Raw genomic sequence first — 18,691 nt, forward strand, 5'->3', positions numbered from 1 at the left:
CTGACGAAATTGTTTGCCATATTTTTTACAAAATTGTCTGACAGATTTTTTTGCTGAAAATGTTTACAAATATTTTGACAAAATTTTAGCCCAATTTTTGCTAAAGAACTTTCACTTTTCAATTAAAAAATTTGACATTTCTGACAAAAATGTTGCCACATTTTTGCCGAACATTTTCGGCAAAATAATCCGTGTAATTTTTTGACAGGTGTTTGCCAAATCTTTGCCAAAAATGTCACTCATTTTCGACCAAAGTACTCACCAATTTTTTGATGACATTTTTCATGAAATCTTTTGCTGAAAATGTTTGGAAAATTTTTACGAAAATTTTTTTGCTGAAAATTTTGAAATTTCAAAAAAATGGGAGCCTAAGTTTTGCTGGAAAACTATTTTTTTCATGTAAAATTACAACATAAAATTGTTCTTAGGCAACATTTTGACATACATTTTCAGCAAAAATTTGTTATAACTCCTTAGTTATTGTGAGACCAAACATTGTGCGAGTCAGTTTAAATTTGAGTGCCAAAAAAAACAAAAACAAAAATAGTCGTCATACTTTTTTTTTATTGAGGACTGCAAAGTAGGTCACTAGGGGGCCCAAAAAAGTTGCAAGTGCCAAATCCGGGCACAACTTTGGCAAATGTTTTTGTTAAAAACCTGAATGGTACAGAAGTTGGGACATGGGATAGCTATGATGTTTTTATAAATCCATAAATGTATTTTAGAATACACTGAAAGGACAATAAAAACAAAATGGCCCCTGTGCCACACTTTGGACACCCTCAGAGTAGAGTCCGGCATGAGTCCACCAGGACAAGATACGGTACTGGCTCACAAGCAGCATGGGTCCGAGAGCAGAGTTCAGTTCTTTCAGGTCCCTTTGGAATAAAAAAAAATGTTGTCATTTCCAACTTTAAAAGAGTTGCCTCGTTTCAGGACTCTGTCTGGTTCTGGTTGTGGAGCGACTCGGCTCGGACTTTAAGGCTCTGGAATTCCACCTGGATGAAGTCAGTCAAGGTCTTCCTCGTTTCCACCTGAAAGGACAATTTTTTTGGGGGGACATGAAGACATAGTCTTAGTTTTTGTGACACCGCTAACTTCTTTTTATGCTTGTATTTGTTGTGTTCTCGTGACTTAAACTTTGCCTTTATACCAACTACATGTGCAGGATGGCCACACGCTTGACCCTGGAACGGATATTTTCTATGGACATTTTATTTTTTTATTTTTTTTTTATCCCTTTTTACACGTGTTTGGCAGTTAAAAATGTAAAATGTGACATAAAACTGTGCCTGCACACTTAGTCAATATTTATAATGGCCACAGTTTGACCCTGGAACAGACTATTTCTATCTACATTTTTTCCTACGGACATTTTTTACATTTAAAATACATTTTTTCACATGTATGATAGGTAAGCACGTAAAATGTGACTTAAAACTGTGGCTGCACACTTAGTCAATATTTATGATGGCCACAGTTTGACCCTGGAACAGACTATTTCTACTTATATTATTTTCTATGGACATTTTTTACATTTAAAATCCTTTTTTACATGTGCATGACAGTCAAGAATATAAATATATTACTTAAAACTGTGCCTGCACACTTAGTAACCATTTATGATGGCTGCAGTTTGACCCTGGAGCAGACTTTTTCTACTTACCGGTATATTATTTTCTATGGACATTTTCTACATTTAAAATCCTTTTTTACACATGTATGATAGTTATGCATGTAAAATGGGACTTAAAACTGTGCCTGCACACTTAGTAGGCATTTATGATGGCTGCAGTTTGACCCTGGAACAGACTATTTCTACTTATATTATTTTCTAAGGCCATCATTTTAAATTTAAAATCCTTTTTTGCATGTGTACGACAGTTAAGAATGTAAAATGTGACTTAAAATTGTGCCTTCCCCCCTAATAAATATTTACAATGGCCACAGTTTGACCCTGGAACAGACTATTTCAATTAATATTATTTTCTATGGACACTTTCTACATTTTAAATCCGTTTTTACATGTGTATGACAGTTAAAAATGTAAAATATTACTTCAAACTTGGCCTGCACACTTAGTAGGCATTTATGATAGTTGAGTTTGACCCTGGAACAGACTAATTCTACTTGTATTATTTGTTATGGACATTTTTTACAATTAAAAAACATTTTTTTCACATGTATGACACCTAAAAATGTAAAATGTGACTTAAAATTGTGCCTGCACACTTCATCAATATTTACAATGGCCACAATTTGACCCTGGAACAGACTACTTCTACTTATATTATTTTCTATGGACATTATTTTAAATTTAAAATCCTTTTTTACACATGTACGACAGTTAGGAATGTAAAATGTGACTTAAAATTGTGCTTGCACACTTAATACATATTTACAATGGCCACAATTTGACCCTGGAACAGACTATTTCTACGGATATTTTTTACATTTAATATCCTTTTTTGCACATGTATGTGTCAGGCTTGCCACTGTGTTTTAGTTTTTCCTCTTTATGCTTAGTATTTCCTGTCCTTAGTTCCTGTCAGCACTCTTATTTTGGTTCAGCTTCCTGTTTGTCTCCCTGAGTGCTTTGTTTCCCCTCAACTGCGGCTGATTGGCACCTAGCCACACCTGGTGTCAATCAGCCCGATTCCTATTTTACCTGCTTCGTTCCTCCAGTCAGTGCTGGATTATTGTCGTTGCCACATGTCGCCCTTGTCGTTGCTACCTGTCGTGTCGTGTTGTATCTTTGCAGCGTAGCGGTAAGCTATATTTTCGTTACCTTACTGTTTTTTGTTCCCTGCTTCCAATTTCTCTTTATACAACACGTAACAACTTCTGTTCCCGGTTCTGTTTATGCTAGCCTCCATGCTAAGCCCCATTTGTTTTTGCTAGCTTCCATGCTAAGCTCCTTTTATTTTCTAGCTCTCATGCTAGCTCTCTTAGTTGGTTATCCGCCTCGTGCAAAGCTTTTTGTTTGTACCCTTTTGTTCTAGTATTTCAATTAAATCATGTTTTCTCACTCCATGCCTGCCTCCATCTCTGCATCCTGGGGTTCGTCAACAACAAACTTTGACAGTATGACAGTTAAGAATGTTAAAAACAAAAACAAAAAAACCCTGTGTCGTCACCTGGCTTTTCTTCTCAGCTCGGAGGTTTTCTGCCAGGTCTCTCACGCTGAAAGGTTTCCCCACCAGGACGGTGATTCTCTGGGGAGCAAATCATGACACAAGGCGGACAGAAAACAGAGAAATGTTGCTCGTTACCTTGCCGATTTGAGGAATGTAGGGAGCCACGTTGGGCAGGACGTCGCTCAAACCTGACACAAAAGATGAGAGGTCATTTCTACCATTTTAAGGCACCTTTTCTTAACCCGGCTACTGACCCACATGCCAGAGTGGCAGGATGACAGGATGCAGCCTGCACTCCGCGATGAGGCGTCCGACACCTGCAACACCAGCCAGGTCAGCAAGTGGTATTGACGATCATGTCCTGCACACTCACCCCATTTTAACCTGAGGAAGTCTTCGGTCGCGTTGATTTTGCCTGGTCAATTCAAAAACAGTGCTTCTTTTTTTTTTTTGCAACTTCCCATTCAACAGCAGAAGTACACGCCTACCTTCTGGGAAAATGTGCACCCACTCCCCTCTGTTCAGTTTCTCCAGGACAAAATCCATCCCCTTCTGGTAAACGCCATCCCCTGAAGAAAGAACAATTAAAGAACGAGGGGAATTCCCGCAGAAACTTTGATGGGTTTGCGAAATGTGCCCTGAAACTCCGGCCTGTCCTTGCAAGTTGGCGCCGAGTATCCAAAACCATGATTTTTTTAGGTATAAACATACGAAATTAGCTAAAAAGCTAAGATAAAATGTTAGCATGTTAACATGAGAGGTGTTAGCATTCTTCTAAGTTGTCGACGAGTACAAACCCCGTTTCCATATGAGTTGGGAAATTGTGTTGGATGTAAATATAAACGGAATAAAATGATTTGCAAATCATTTTCAACCCATATTCAGTTGAAAATGCTACAAAGAGAACATAGTTGTTGTTCAAACTAATTAACTTTTTTTTTTTTTTTTGCAAATAATAGCAACACGTGACAAAGAAGTTGGGAAAGGTGGCAATAAATACTGAGAAAGTTGAGGAATGCTCATCAAACACTTATTTGGAACATCCCACAGGTGTGCAGGCTAATTGGGAACAGGTGGGTGCCATGATTGGGTATAAAAGCAGCTTCCATGAAATGCTCAGTAATTAACAAACAAGGATGTAAGCAAATTGTCGAACAGTTTTAGAACAACATTTCTCAACGAGCTATTGCAAGGAATTTAGGGATTTTACCATCTACGGTCCGTAAAATCATCAAAAGGTTCAGAAAATCTGGATAAATCACTGCACGGAAGCGATAATATTACAGACCTTTGATCCCTCAGGCGGTACTGCATCAAAAACCGACATCAGTGTGTAAAAGATATCACCACATGGGCTCAGGAACACTTCATAAAACCACTGCCAGTAACTACAGTTGGTCGCTACATCTGTAAGTGCAAGTTAAAACTCTACTATGCGAAGCCAAACCCATTTATCAACAGCACCCAGAAACGCAGTCGGCTTCGCTGATGCAAAGTGGAAAAGTGTCCTGTGGTCTGACGAGTCCACATTTCAAATTATATTTGGAAATTGTGGACGTGGTGTCCTCCGGAACAAAGAGGAAATAACCATCCAGATTATTATAGGTGCAAAGTTCAAAAGCCAGCATCTCTGATGGTATGGGGGTGTATTAGTGCCCAAGGCATGGGTAACGTACACATCTGTGAAGGCACCATTAATGCTGAAAGGTACATACAGATTTTGAAGCAAAATATGTTGTCATCCAAGCAACGTTACCATGGACGCCCCTGCTTATTTCAGCAAGACAATGCCAAGCCACGTGTTACAACAGCGTGGCTTCGTAGTAAAAGAGTGCGGGTACTTTCCCGGCCCGCCTGCAGCCCGGACCTGTCTCCCATCAAAAATGTGTGGCGCAATATGAAGCGTGAAATACGACAGTGGAGACCCCGGACTGTTGAACGACTGGAGCTCCACATAAAACAAGAATGGGAAAGAATTCCACTTTCAAAGCTTCAACAATTAGTTTCCTCAGTTCCCAAACGTTTATTGAGTGTTGTTGAAGGAAAAGCTGATGTAACATAGTGGTAAACATGCCCTTTCCCAACTACTTTGACACGTGTTGCAGCCATGAAATTCTAAGTTAATTAGTATTTGCAAAAAAAAAAATAAAGTTTATGAGATTGAACATCAAATATTTTGTCTTTGTAGTGCATTCAATTGAATATGGGTTGAAAAGGATTTGCAAATCACTGTATTCCGTTTATATTTACAGCGAACACAAGGTCCCAACTCATATGGAAACGGGGTTTGTATCAAAATGTATGATTTTTAGGTTTAAACATACAAAATTAGCTAAAAAGCTAAGATAAAACTTTAGCATGCTAATATAAGAGACGTTAGCATACTTCTAAGATGGCGCCAAGTTTTAAAATCTATGATTTGTATGTATAAACATACACAATTAGCTAAAAAGCAAGGATAAAATGTAAGTATGCTAATACAAGAGACATTATTATACTTTTAAATTGGCGCCAAGTATCAAACTGCATGATTTTTAGGTATAAACATGCAAAATTTGCTATACAGCGAGCAAAAGACATTAGCGTGCAAGTCAATAACATCAACAACGTTCACCTTTGTGCATTCACGCACAGCATAAAACGTTTGGTGGACAAAATGAAACACGGGAGTGGTATAAAACACGTCTTTCTGTGGCAGCATCGGAGAAAGTTGCACTTGTAAAAAAACAGGTGTAAGCATACAAAACTAGCCAAAAACCGTTGGCACACTTCCAATATGGCGCCACGTATCAAAAACCGCAATTTTTAGGTTTAAAACATGCAAAATTTGCTAAAAAGCTAGCAAAAGACATTAGCGTGCAAGTCAATAACATCAACAAAATTCACCTTTGCGCATTCACGCACAGCATAAAACGTTTGGTGGGCAAAATGAAACAAGGGAGTGGCATTAGACACGTCTTTCTGTGGCAGCGTCGGAGAAAGTTGCACATGTAAACAAACTACGGTGAGTTCAAGGACCAATGAAATCTTCTCATCAGTGCTTAAGTGGGATTTCTAAAATTTAGGAAGGCTTGTGTCACGTTTGTCCTCTTACACAAAAAAATGTTTTTTTTTTTCCAATTTCACACATTTTTGAAAAAGGGTTGCCTTGCAGGCCCGATGGAGACAAAGACAAAATGGAGTGTGTGTCGCTGTTAGAATAATTATATATATATATATATATACAACCCTTATGCTTAAGGGTCGTTGCTATAGTTATTATCAATTGTGCTGAAGTTGTACTTTTCCATCTGTGCAAAGAGGCGGCGGGCAATCCGAAAGAATGCGAGTCGTTTCGCATCAGTTTTTGTGTCCGGACTCGGACCGCTGACTGCCAAGGCCAAACATTGAGTACCATGACGCAGACAAAGCAGAGACAGGGTGATATTGCAAGTGTCAGTTATGTATTGTGTCTAAGGATTTTAGAGCATAGTTTGGAGCTGTAAGTAGAGTACAGCCCAAAAACGTCTCTCCTCATTGAGCAAAATTTGAACTTTGTCTCTGCTTGATTCCTTGCTTCTTGTCTGTGTAATAGATGTCATCAGTAATTGAACCTACCTCTGCAGACGGGAACGCACTTCCCTCTGCTGAAGAAGCGAGAGTGCAATTCTCTTGTGAAGCAAATGTCCGACGCTGCGGGGGTCCTGCCGGAAAACAGTCCGTCACGTTTCCGTGCATTGAAAAAATGTTTATTAAAAAATATATATATATTGCGTCCTTGGACTTGTACGCATGTCAACACCTGAATGACCAACTTCCAATTTACGGAAGCCACCGTGCTTTTAAGATGGTGCCGAGTGTCTGAATCGGTGAGTTTATATGTGTAATTGTACAAAAAGAGCTACATTCCAAGTTATATGACTCTAAGGTGTGTGGCTGGGGAATTAGAAAGAAAAGTGTAAAATTAGCTTAAAAAGTTAGCACTTTAATGTTAGCAAGCTAACGTTAACATGCTAACAGTTAGCATGTCTCACATTTTAAGTGACACGGCTGTAAGGTATATGGTTGCGGAAATAGAGAAAAAAAGTGTAAAATTAGCTTAAAAAGTTAGCACTTTAATATCAGCATGCTAACAGTTAACATGTCTCACATTTGAAGCAACACAGCTGTAAGGCATTTGGTTGCGGAAATAGAGAGAAAAGTTTAAAATTAGATGAAAAAGTTAGCATGCTTAAGTTAGCTTCCTAGCATGCTATAGTTTGCATGCTAACAGTTAACAAGTGTCACACACCAATGTATATGACTCTGGGGTAAAAGTTTGCAAAATTACCTCAATAAGTTAGCATGCTAGCAAGCTAATATTAGCATGCTAACAGTTATACCACGTTAGGCATGTATGTGGCTGGAGAATTAGACAAAAACAGTGTAGACATAGCTAAAAAAAGTTAGCACTATGATGTTAGCAAGCTAACATTAGCATGCTAACGGCTAACATGTCTCACATTTCAAATAGCACGGCTGTAAGGTGTATGAAATGGAGAAAAAGGTGTAAAATTAGATGAAAAAGTTAGCATGCTTAAGTAAGCTGATGGAGAGAGATATCTTTTTAAATCTTAGTCATATTTTAGAACAACTAAGTATTGGCCATGCGTAGACCTTGAAGGTTGGAATGTAGCAAGAAGTCATAACACTTTTTTATCTCAAATGTCCCAGGCTTAGGAGGAGGGGGAGAGGAGAAGAAGGGGGGCGAGTGAAACTTCCGGAGTATGGTCAGATCAACTAGGGCGATGCGATTTGAATGTGTCGTGCATAGATTTGGTCTCCCAAAGCTTTGGTAATAAAATTTAAAAATAAGCTACTCTTTCCGGGATTCATTTATACCTTACGTGTCATCTAACAAACTCTGGGGGGTGACCAGTCGTTTAAATTCCCTGGGAGGAAGAATTGGTCCATACGCAACACTAGCATGCTATCGTTTGCATGCTAACAGTTAACAAGTGTCCCGTACCAAGTTATATGACTCTGGGGTAAACGTTTGCAAAACTACCTCAAAAATGTATCATGCTAGCAAGCTAATGTTAGCATGCTAGCAAGCTAATGTTAGCATGCTAGCAAGCTAATGTTAGCATGCTAACAGTTAGCCTGTATCACATATCAAGTTAGATGACTCTACGGTGTGTGTGTGTGGCTAGGGAATCACGGGCTTTACCTTGACAAATTAAAAAATTGCCCAGATTTACCAGAATTCCAGGTTTTACGGGACATTTTTTCCATTCAAAATTAATTGGCCATTTTTCAAACCATTCCACCTTCAGCACATTCCACCGTCCTGGAAATTCTAACTTTTCTTTTTCCCGGTTAAAACAAAATTTCTAGGATTATCCAAAATTCCTGGTTTTCCAAAGCCCTAGTTCTACCCATTTTTTCTGGCAACTACTCCTTCCACATTTTTCAACGCATTTCAACCGTTACACAGTCGAAAAATTCCTCTTAATTAGGAAAAAAATAAGTTGTTTTTTGTAACTGGAAAACTCCCAGTTTTCCCGAAATTCCAGGAATTCCACTATACCATTTCTCAATTCAACATGTTACTACTTCAACATTTTTTTTTTAAATCCCACTTTTCCCAAAATTCCCAAATTTCTAGGGAAGTTCCCATTGAAATAAATGGGACATTTTTCCAAGTCAAAAAAATTCCAGGATTTTCCAGAATTCCTGATTTTACGGGACATTTTTTCCATTCAAAATTAATTGGCCATTTTTCAAACTATTCCACCTTCAACAGATTCCGCCATCCTGGAAATTCTAACTTTCATTTTTCCAGGTTGAAAAAAAGTCCAGGATTTTCCAGAATTCCTGGTTTTCCAAAGCCTTAGTTCCACCTTTTTTTTCTGGCAACTACTCCTTCCATATTTTCAACGCATTACAACCGTTACACCGTCGAAAAATTCCTCTTAATTAGGAAAAAAAAAATAGTTTTTTGAACTGGAAAAATTCCCAGTTTTCCTGAAATTCCAGGAATTCCACTATACCATTTCTCACTTCAACATGTTACTAATTCAAAAAAAATGTTTAAATCACACTTTTCCCAAATTTCTAGGAAGTTTCCATTGAAATAAAAGGTACATTGTTCCAAGTAAAAAAAAATCCAGGATTTTCCAGAATTCCTGGTTTTCCAAAGCCTTATTTCCACCCTTTTATCTGGCGACTGCTCCTTCCACATTTTTCAACGCATTTCAACTGTTGCACCGTCAAAACATTCCTCTTAATCAGGAAAAAAAGAAGTTGTTTTCTGAAATTGAAAAATTCCCAGTTTTTCCGAAATTCAAGGAATTCCACTATACCATTTCAACATGTTACTACTTCAACATTTCTTGATCCAATTTGAAAAATTCCAACACCAACCATTTCAACTCATCCAGAAAACTAAACATTTTTTTGTCATTTTCCAAAAAAATTCCCTTATTTCCCAAAATTCTTCAAACTTCCAAAACTCCAACATTTTTCATCTTATTCAAACCGTTCCACGTTCAACACATTCAACTCATCCTGGACATTCAAACTACCATGTTTCCGTGTTCAACAAATTTCCGGGAATTCTCTTTTTTTTTAACAACCCTATCTCCAACCTTTTTCGTTTGACCAATCCTTTTCCTTTTGTCATCCCATTTCAACTCTTTCACCTTAAAAACATTTTTCTTAGTGAGGAAAAAAAACAAGTTTAGGAACTATAAACATTCCTTGTTTCTTTCTGAAATTCCAGGAATTCCATAATACAATTTCTAAATTAAAAAAGTGTTACTACTTCAACATTTCTTGACTAACTTAAACAATTCCAAAAACAACCAATTCAGCTCATGCAGGATATTCATGCTCTCTTAATCATTGGGTTTTTTTAATCCCGCTTTTCCCAAAATTCCCAAATTTCCAGGACATTTTTCGCATTTAAAATGAATTGGCCATTTTTCAAGCTTCCACCATTTACACATTTTTCAACTCATTCAAGCCATTTGACCTTCAACACATTCCACCATCCTGGGAATTCAAATGACCTTTTTCCCAATTTCCAAAAAATTCCAGGATTTTCCAGAATTCCTGGTTTTCCAAAGCCTTGTTTCCACCCTTTTTTCTGGCGACTGCTCCTTCCACATTTTTCAACACATTTCAACAGTTCCACCGTCAATACATTCTTCTTAATCAGGACAAAAACACAAAGTTGTTTTTTGAACTGGAAAAATTCCTAGTTTTCCCGATATTCAACTATACCATTTCTCAATATAACAGGTTACTACTTCAACATTTCTTGACCGATTTGAAAAATTCCACCACCAACCATTTCAACTCATTTAGACCATTCAAGTTGTTTTACCATTTTAAAAAAAAATCCCGCATTTCCCAAAATTCACAATTTGTTTTGAAATTCTTATTGAAATCAATGGAACATTCTTCAAACTTCCACAACTCCCACATTCTTCAACCAATTCAAAACATTCCACCTTCAACACATTCAACTCATCCTAGACATTCAAACTACCATTTGTCCGCGTTCAACAAATTTCCTGGAATTCCCATTTTCTTAACAACCCTATGTCCAACCTTTTTTGTTTGACTACTTCTTTTCCCTTTTTCATCCTATTTCAACTATTCAAATGTCAAAACATTTTTTCTTACTCAGGACAAAAAAAAAATTGGTTTAGGAACTATAAACATTCCTGTTTTTTCTGAAATTCCAGGAATTCCATGATACAATTTCTCAATTGAAAAAGTGTTACTACTTTAACATTTCGTGACCTATTTAAAGGCCTACTGAAACCCACTACTACCGACCATGCAGTCTGACAGTTTATATATCAATGATGAAATATTAACATTGCAACACATGCCAATACGGCCGGTTTAGTTTACTAAATTGCAAATTTTAAATTTCACGCGGAAGTATCATGCTAAAATGTCGCGGTATGATGACGCGTGCGCGTGACGTCATGCATTGTAGAGGACATTATGTTTCAGCAACGTTCCCAGCAATAAAATATCTGTTTTAATCGCATAATTCCACAGTATTCAGGACTTCTGTGTTGCTGAATCTTTTGCAATTTGTTCAATGAATAATGGAGACGTCAAAGAAGGAAGCTGAAGGTCGGAAGCGGTGTATTGCGGCCGCCTTTAGCAACACAAACACAGCCGGTGTTTCATTGTTTACATTCCCGAAAGATGCCAGTCAAGCTTTACTATGGAACAGAGATGTCAAGCGAACACGGTTAGATTGGACCACACACACAAAGTACAGTGTATTATGCAGCGATCATTTCGAAAGATCGTGTTTCGAAGAGGGTCCCTTGCGAAGGGCAGAGATAGGCATCGTCACCACCCGTCGACTGGTGCTGAAGAAAGGTGCGGGGCCGACCTTCAGGTTGAACAGGTACGACCATATAATCTCACTAAAACACTAGTAACACAATAAGCAAATAAGGGATTTTCCAGAATTATCCTGTGTCTAATAACATCTGAATCGCTCCCACCTCCCTCGTCTTTTTTTTTTCTTTCTAGTCCTTCACTCTCATTTTCCTCATCCACAAATCTTTCATCCTCGCTCAAATTAATAGGGAAATCGTCGCTTTCTCAGTCCGAATCGCTCTCGCTGCTGGTGGCCCTGATTGTAAACAATGTTCAGATGTGAGGAGCTCCACAACCCGTGACGTCACGCGCATATCGTCTGCTACTTCCGGTAAGGGCAAGGCTTTTTTATTAGCAACCAAAAGATGCGAACTTTATCGTGGATGTTCTCTACTAAATCCTTTCAGCAAAAATATGGCTATATCGCGAAATGATCCAGTATGACACATAGAATGGACCTGCTATCCCCGTTTAAATATGAACATTTCATTTCAGTAGGCCTTTAAACAATTCCAACACCAACCAATTCAGCTCATCCTAATAATTTTTTGGGGAAAACCTGCTTTTCCCAAAATTCACAAATTTCCAGGAAATTCCCATTGAAATTAATGGGACATTTTTCCAGGTTGCACAATTCCCACATTTTATCATCTATTCACTCCATTCCAACATTAACTCATTCCACTCATCCTGGACATTCAAGCTAACACTTTCCCAAGTTCTAAACCAAATTCCGGTTTTCCTGGAAATTCAAGCTTTTCAAACCATTCCAATATTCAAACTATTCTTACATTTCAACTTCAGCTTTGGAGCATTCACACGCAATTCCTTCAGAAATTGCCTCATCTAGTTCATCTTATTTTTTGTACCACAAAATTGTCGTAGCTCTGCTGTGGTCCCTGAATTCAGCGCCTCTCCCGAGACAAATTTTCTCCTGAAAATCTCCCAAAATTCAGGCGGAGCTGGAGGCCACACCCCCTCCAGCTCCATGCAGACCTGACTCAATGTTGTGACCCTCTTAAACAGGACAATACTGCCATCTACTGTACATAGAATAGAATGTAAATACATTCTACATTTAAGTGCAGTCAAGGAACATGCATTAGGGAGTCTGTTCTGAGGCCCACAGTAAAGAGACGTAACTCCATCACGTCACCTGGTTATTGACTCCAACCCAATATATTACACCATCGACGAGCAAAATGAAGAAATACGCTTGCAAGTTCCAGAACGATTGGAAACAAGAATTTCAGTTTATCCAGGAGAGTTCGAAGGGGAAGCGGTATGTTGCCTGTAAATTTTGTAGGACAGACTACTCCATTGAACACGGCGGCTGAACGGATATATTCAGCCATGAAAGGCCAGTCAGCGAAGCACAAAGCGTCCGCAGCGAAGCAGCGTTCACAACCAAGTATTATGGCCCACCTCGCAAAATGGAGACCCGATGGTGTATCTTATGCTGAGACAAAGATGGCTATGCTGATAGCTGGAAGCAACATCCCGTTCTCATTTGCGGATGTCTACAACAAATCCGTGAAGGATGTTCCCGGATTCGGAGATCGCTCGCCAGTACGCAAATGGCAGAACAAAGGTTACTCAAATAGTGAAAGGTAAGTGTTGTTTTTTTTTAGTAACCAGCAAGCACAGTACAGTTAGTAGAACAACTGTGTTTTTATTACTGTGTATTTGATAGGTGCTGTCGGAAATTCAACTATTTATTTTATTTATATATATAATAGAATAAATATATATAGCTAGAATTCGCGAAGCATCGTTCACAACCCAGTATTATGGCCCACCTCGCAAAATGAAGACCCGATGGTGTATCTTATGCTGAGACAAAGATGGCTATGCTGATAGCTGAAAGCAACATCCCGTTCTCATTTGCGGATGTCTACAACAAATCCGTGAAGGATGTTCCCGGATTCGGAGATCGCTCGCCAGTACGGAAATGGCAGAACAAAGGTTACTCAAATAGTGAAAGGTAAGTGTTGTTTTTTTTTGTAACCAGCAAGCACAGTACAGTTAGTAGAACAACTGTGTTTTTATTACTGTGTATTTGATAGGTGCTGTCGGAAATTCAACTATTTCTTTTATTTATATATATAATAAAATAAATATATATATATAGCTAGAATTCGCGAAGCCTCATTCACAACCAAGTATTATGGCCCACCTCGCAAAATGATGACCCGATGGTGTATCTTATACTGTAAGAAAGATGGCTATGCTGATAGCTGGAAGCAACATCCCGTTCTCATTTGTGGATGTCTACAACAAATCCGTGAAGGATGTTCCCGGATTCGGAGATTGCTCGCCAGTACGCAAACGGCAGAACAAAAGTTACTCAAATAGTGAAAGGTAAGTGTTGTTGTTTTTTAGAAACCAGCAAGCACACTACAGTTAGTAGAACAACTGTGTTTTATTACTGTGTATTTGATAGGTGCTGTCGGAAATTCAACTATTTATTTTATTCATATATATAATAAAATACATATATATAGCTAGAATTCACGGAAAGTCAAGTATTTCATACATATATATGAAATATATATGAAATACTCGAGTTGGTGAATTATACGCCACCCCTCTTAACCACGCCCCCAACCACTCCTCCGCCCCACCTCCCGAAATCGGAGGTCTCAAGGTTGGCAAGTATGGGTTAAGTGAACAAATAAAACAAATGGAGAGATAAAATGGCCGAGGTAAAGAAACAAAACTTACCATCGCATCTTGTTAAAAGTCCACAAGTGTCTCAGCTTCAGGACACCTAGCGCACACACATTAAGTGTCAACACTTTCCTTACGGAGCTTAGATGTCTTGTCTTACCCCAGATGTGAGGGTCGTCCATGCAAGACTGGTGATTGGACAGAGTGATGAGGGGCGTGTCCGCAGGCCGCCGGTCGATCAGCTCTAACAGAACCTCCCGGTTATGGACCGTCAAGGAGTTCATGTACTCTAAGGTGGGAGCGACAACCTTCCTGAATGACAGCTGGGTTTGTTTTTTGTTTTTTTTCCCCAACAGAACGGAACTTACTGGTCCAAAAGTAGGAGTAGGAGCCCACCATGCCCATGATCAGCGAGCTGGAGACCCTCCAGGCCAACGAGGGGCATTGTGGGAACGGCCATCTGACCTCCAGGGGCATCACAGCTCTCCACAAGCGCTACAGCCACACGCATTGACTCTGGTGAGACACAAGTATTACATAGTATGCAACTCCGGCTTATTAGTGATTCCCGGAGCCCAAAAAAAGTCTGCGGGCTATACAGCATTTTCTATTCGGGCTCCAGTACTATGGAATGCCCTCCCGGTAACAGTTAGAGATGCTACCTCAGTAGAAGCATTTAAGTCCAATCTTAAAACTCCTTTGTATACTCTAGCCTTTAAATTGACCAGTTGATCTGCCGTTTCTTTTCTGCTCTGCCCCCCTCTCTTTCGTGGAAACGGGTTCGGTGGCCACGGATGAAGGGCTGGCTATCCAAAGTCGGGACCCGGGGTGCACCTGTTCTGGGCATCGGTTGGGGACGTCTCTGCGCTGCTGACCTGTCTCCGCTCGGGACGGTCTCCTGCTGGCCCCACTATGGACTGGACTCTCACACTTTTATGTTAGATCCACTATGGCAGGGGTCAACAACGCGGTGCCCACGGGCACCAGGTCGCCCGTAAGGACCAGATGAGTCGCCCCCTGGCCTGTTCTAAAAATAGCTCAAATCGCAGCACTTACCAGTAAGCTGCCTCTATTTTTTTTATTTTTTTATTTACTAGCAAGCTGGTCTCGCTTTGCTCTGAGCGATTGATTGATTGATTGATTATTGAAACTTTTATTAGTAGATTGCACAGTACACATACATATTCCGTACAATTGACCACTAAATGGTAACACCCAAATAAGTTTTTCAACTTGTTTAAGTCGGGGTCCACGTTAATCAATTCATGGTAGACATTTTTAATTCTAAGAGAGACAAAACTCAAATAGAATTTGAAAATCCAAGAAAATATTTTAAAGACTTGGTCTTCACTTGTTTAAATAAACTCATTTATTTTTTTACTTTGCTTCTTATAACTTTCAGAAAGACAATTTTAGAGGAAAAATACAAACCTAAAAATTATTTTCGGATTTTTAAACACATACCGTATACCTTTTTACCTTTTAAATTCCTTCCTCTTCTTTCCTGACAATTTAAATCAACGTTCAAGTAAATGTATTTTTTTTATTGTAAAGAATAATAAATACATTTCAATTTAATTCTTCATTTTAGTTTCTGTTTTTCCGACAAAGAATATTTGTGAAATATTTCTTTAAACTTATTATGATTAAAATTTAAAACAATTATTCTGTCAGATTTAGAAAATCTGTAGAATCAAATTTAAATCTTATTTCAAAGTCTTTTGAATTTCTTTGAAAAATGTTGTTCTGGAAAATCTAGAAGAAATAATGATTTGTCTTTGTTAGAAATACAGCTTGGTCCAATTTGTTATATATTCTAACAAAGTGCAGATTGGATTTTAACCTATTTAAAACACGTCATCAAAATTCTAAAATTAATTTTAATCAGGAAAAATTAGTGATGATGTTCCATAATTATTTTTTTTTTTATTATTTCAAAGAGATTCGAATTAACTCGTTTTCTCTTCATTTTTTTCGGTTGCATTTTGAATTTTAACGAGTCGAAAATAAAGATAAATTATGTTTCAAAATTAAATTTTTATTTTTTTCGTGTTTGTCCTCTATCAAACCGTTCAATTAAGTGTTTTTTTCATCATTTATTCTCTACAAAAAAACTTCCGTAAAAGGAAAAAAATGTACGACGGAATGACAGACAGAAATTCCTTTTTTTTTATATATAGATTTATTTATTAAAGGTAAATTGAGCAAATTGGCTATTTCTGGCAATTTATTTAAGTGTGTATCAAACTGGTAGCCCTTTGCATTAATCAGTACCCAAGAAGTAGCTCTTGGTTTCAAAAAGGTTGGTGACCCCTGCACTATGGCCTGGACTCTCACACTATTATGTTAGATCCACTATGGGCTGGACTCTCACACTATTATGTTAGATCCACTATGGACTGGACTCTCACACTATCATGTTAGATCCACTATGGACTGGACTCTCACACTATTATGTTAGATCCACTATGGACTGGACTCTAATACTATTATGCTAGATCCACTATGAACTGGACTCTCACACTATTATGTTGGATCCACTATGGACTGGACTCACACTATTATGTTAGATCCACTATGGACTGGACTCTCACACTATTATGTTAGATCCACTATGGCCTGGACTCTCACACTATTATGTTAGATCCACTATGGACTGGACTCTCACACTATCATGTTAGATCCACTATGGACTGGACTCTCACACTATTATGTCAGATCCACTATGGACTGGACTCTAATACTATTATGCTAGATCCACTATCGACTGGACTCTCACACTATTATGCTAGATCCACTATGAACTGGACTCTCACACTATTATGTTGGATCCACTATGGACTGGACTCTCACACTATTATGTTAGATCCACTATGGACTGGACACTCACACTATTATGTTAGATCCACTATGGACTGGACTCTCAACTATTATGCTAGATCCACTATGGACTGGACTCTCACACTATTATGCTAGATCCACTATGGACTGGACTCTCACACTATTATGTTAGATCCACTATGGACTGGACACTCACACTATTATGTTAGATCCACTATGGACTGGACTCTCAACTATTATGCTAGATCCACTATGGACTGGACTCTCACACTATTATGCTAGATCCACTATGGACTGGACTCTCACACTATTATGTTGGATCCACTATGGACTGGACTCTCACACTATTATGTTAGATCCACTATGGACTGGACTCTCAACTATTATGTTAGATCCACTATGGACTGGACTCTCAACTATTATGTTAGATCCACTATGGACTGGACTCTCACACTATTATGTTAGATCCACTATGGACTGGACTCTCAACTATGATGCTAGATCCACTATGGACTGGACTCTCACACTATTATGCTAGATCCACTATGGACTGGACTCTCACACTATTATGCGAGATCCACTATGGACTGGACTCTCACACTATTATGTTGGATCCACTATGGATTGGACTCTCTCACTATTATGTCAGATCCACTATGGCCTGGACTCTCACTATTATGTTAGATCCACTATGGGCTGGACTCTCACACTATTATGTTAGATCCACTATGGACTGGACTCTCTCACTATCATGTTAGATCCACTATGGACTGGACTCTCACACTATTATGTTAGATCCACTATGGCCAGGGACAATGCATTTTTAATTATGTGCAAAAAATTAAACATTCTCCTAAATATCTCGCGGTATTTGCAATTAGTCTACAATTACATGGGTTCAGATTTTCTTGTTATCGTGGTGTCGACTAAGTATCGAGAATCGTGGCAATCCATAGGTATCGATACCGATACCCACTACTGAAATTCTCGTCTCCCGGCAACCGTGGTAATAAACCAAGAAAGTTGCTAAAGAAGGTAAGATTATTTTTTAACAATAACAGAGAATTTATTTGTCTAATTAAAGCGATAACAATCGGCATAGGGTTTACATTTCGTTCACAATAGGCTAAAAATGTCACACATTGACGTCATTCATAGGAAACTATGGCGAGCACACTCACATTCCAGTCAAGTCCAATCAGTTGAATGACAAACTTTTAAGTATGTTTGTTGTGTTCGTAAACAGTTGCTTACCTAGTTTGCTTCCCGATTTTGTAAACACAGAATAAACGAAACATTTAGCTAAACTTGCTTCTTTCACCTCTTTGACAAGGCGCTGTAGTCTGACCCAGAAGTGAAATGCCTTCTTCTTCTTCTTCTTCTTCTTTTGTTTTTATGGCGGTTGGCAAGCAACCTTCTGGTGTGCATTACCGCCACCTACTGTAATGGAGTGTGGACCGAGGTGGATCCCTACTCTATATTCTTTTACTTAACCCAGTGTTTTTTAAATATGTGTATATTGCTTTATATCCTATGTTTTCTGAATGCAATCCTAATATATCTCCCACTTCTAACCTAATATTTTCTTTTGCTAACTTATTTTCCATTATTTCTCTTTCTCTATTATATTTCCTACATTGTATTAAGACATGGTCAACATTTTCTATCTG

At 38.4% G+C, this 18,691-nt stretch overlaps 1 protein-coding gene across 7 annotated transcripts; it reads right to left on the reverse strand.

The window, feature by feature from the left end:
• Positions 1-544: 544 nt before the first annotated feature.
• Positions 545-18,425, reverse strand: tafazzin (tafazzin, phospholipid-lysophospholipid transacylase). Of its 7 annotated transcripts, none has more exons than XM_061902866.1 (11): positions 18,276-18,425; positions 14,549-14,696; positions 14,341-14,469; positions 14,235-14,280; positions 6,735-6,820; positions 3,626-3,706; positions 3,511-3,552; positions 3,392-3,454; positions 3,273-3,325; positions 3,125-3,215; positions 545-1,034 (listed from the first exon to the last, which is right to left on the reverse strand). In XM_061902866.1, the coding sequence occupies exons 2-11, from the start codon at positions 14,655-14,657 to the stop codon at positions 1,009-1,011; spliced, it is 726 nt and encodes a 241-aa protein (XP_061758850.1). In that variant the 5' UTR covers positions 14,658-14,696; positions 18,276-18,425; the 3' UTR covers positions 545-1,008. The 7 variants fall into 7 exon arrangements, with proteins under 7 accessions (XP_061758850.1, XP_061758847.1, XP_061758852.1 ...); XM_061902863.1 differs by having other exon boundaries at positions 3,138-3,215; positions 18,276-18,424; XM_061902868.1 differs by lacking the exon at positions 6,735-6,820 and having other exon boundaries at positions 3,138-3,215; positions 3,396-3,454; positions 3,511-3,573.
• Positions 18,426-18,691: the final 266 nt, after the last annotated feature.

The sequence above is a fragment of the Nerophis ophidion genome, linkage group LG06 (assembly GCF_033978795.1).
Source record: "Nerophis ophidion isolate RoL-2023_Sa linkage group LG06, RoL_Noph_v1.0, whole genome shotgun sequence".
Lineage (NCBI taxonomy): Eukaryota > Metazoa > Chordata > Actinopteri > Syngnathiformes > Syngnathidae > Nerophis > Nerophis ophidion.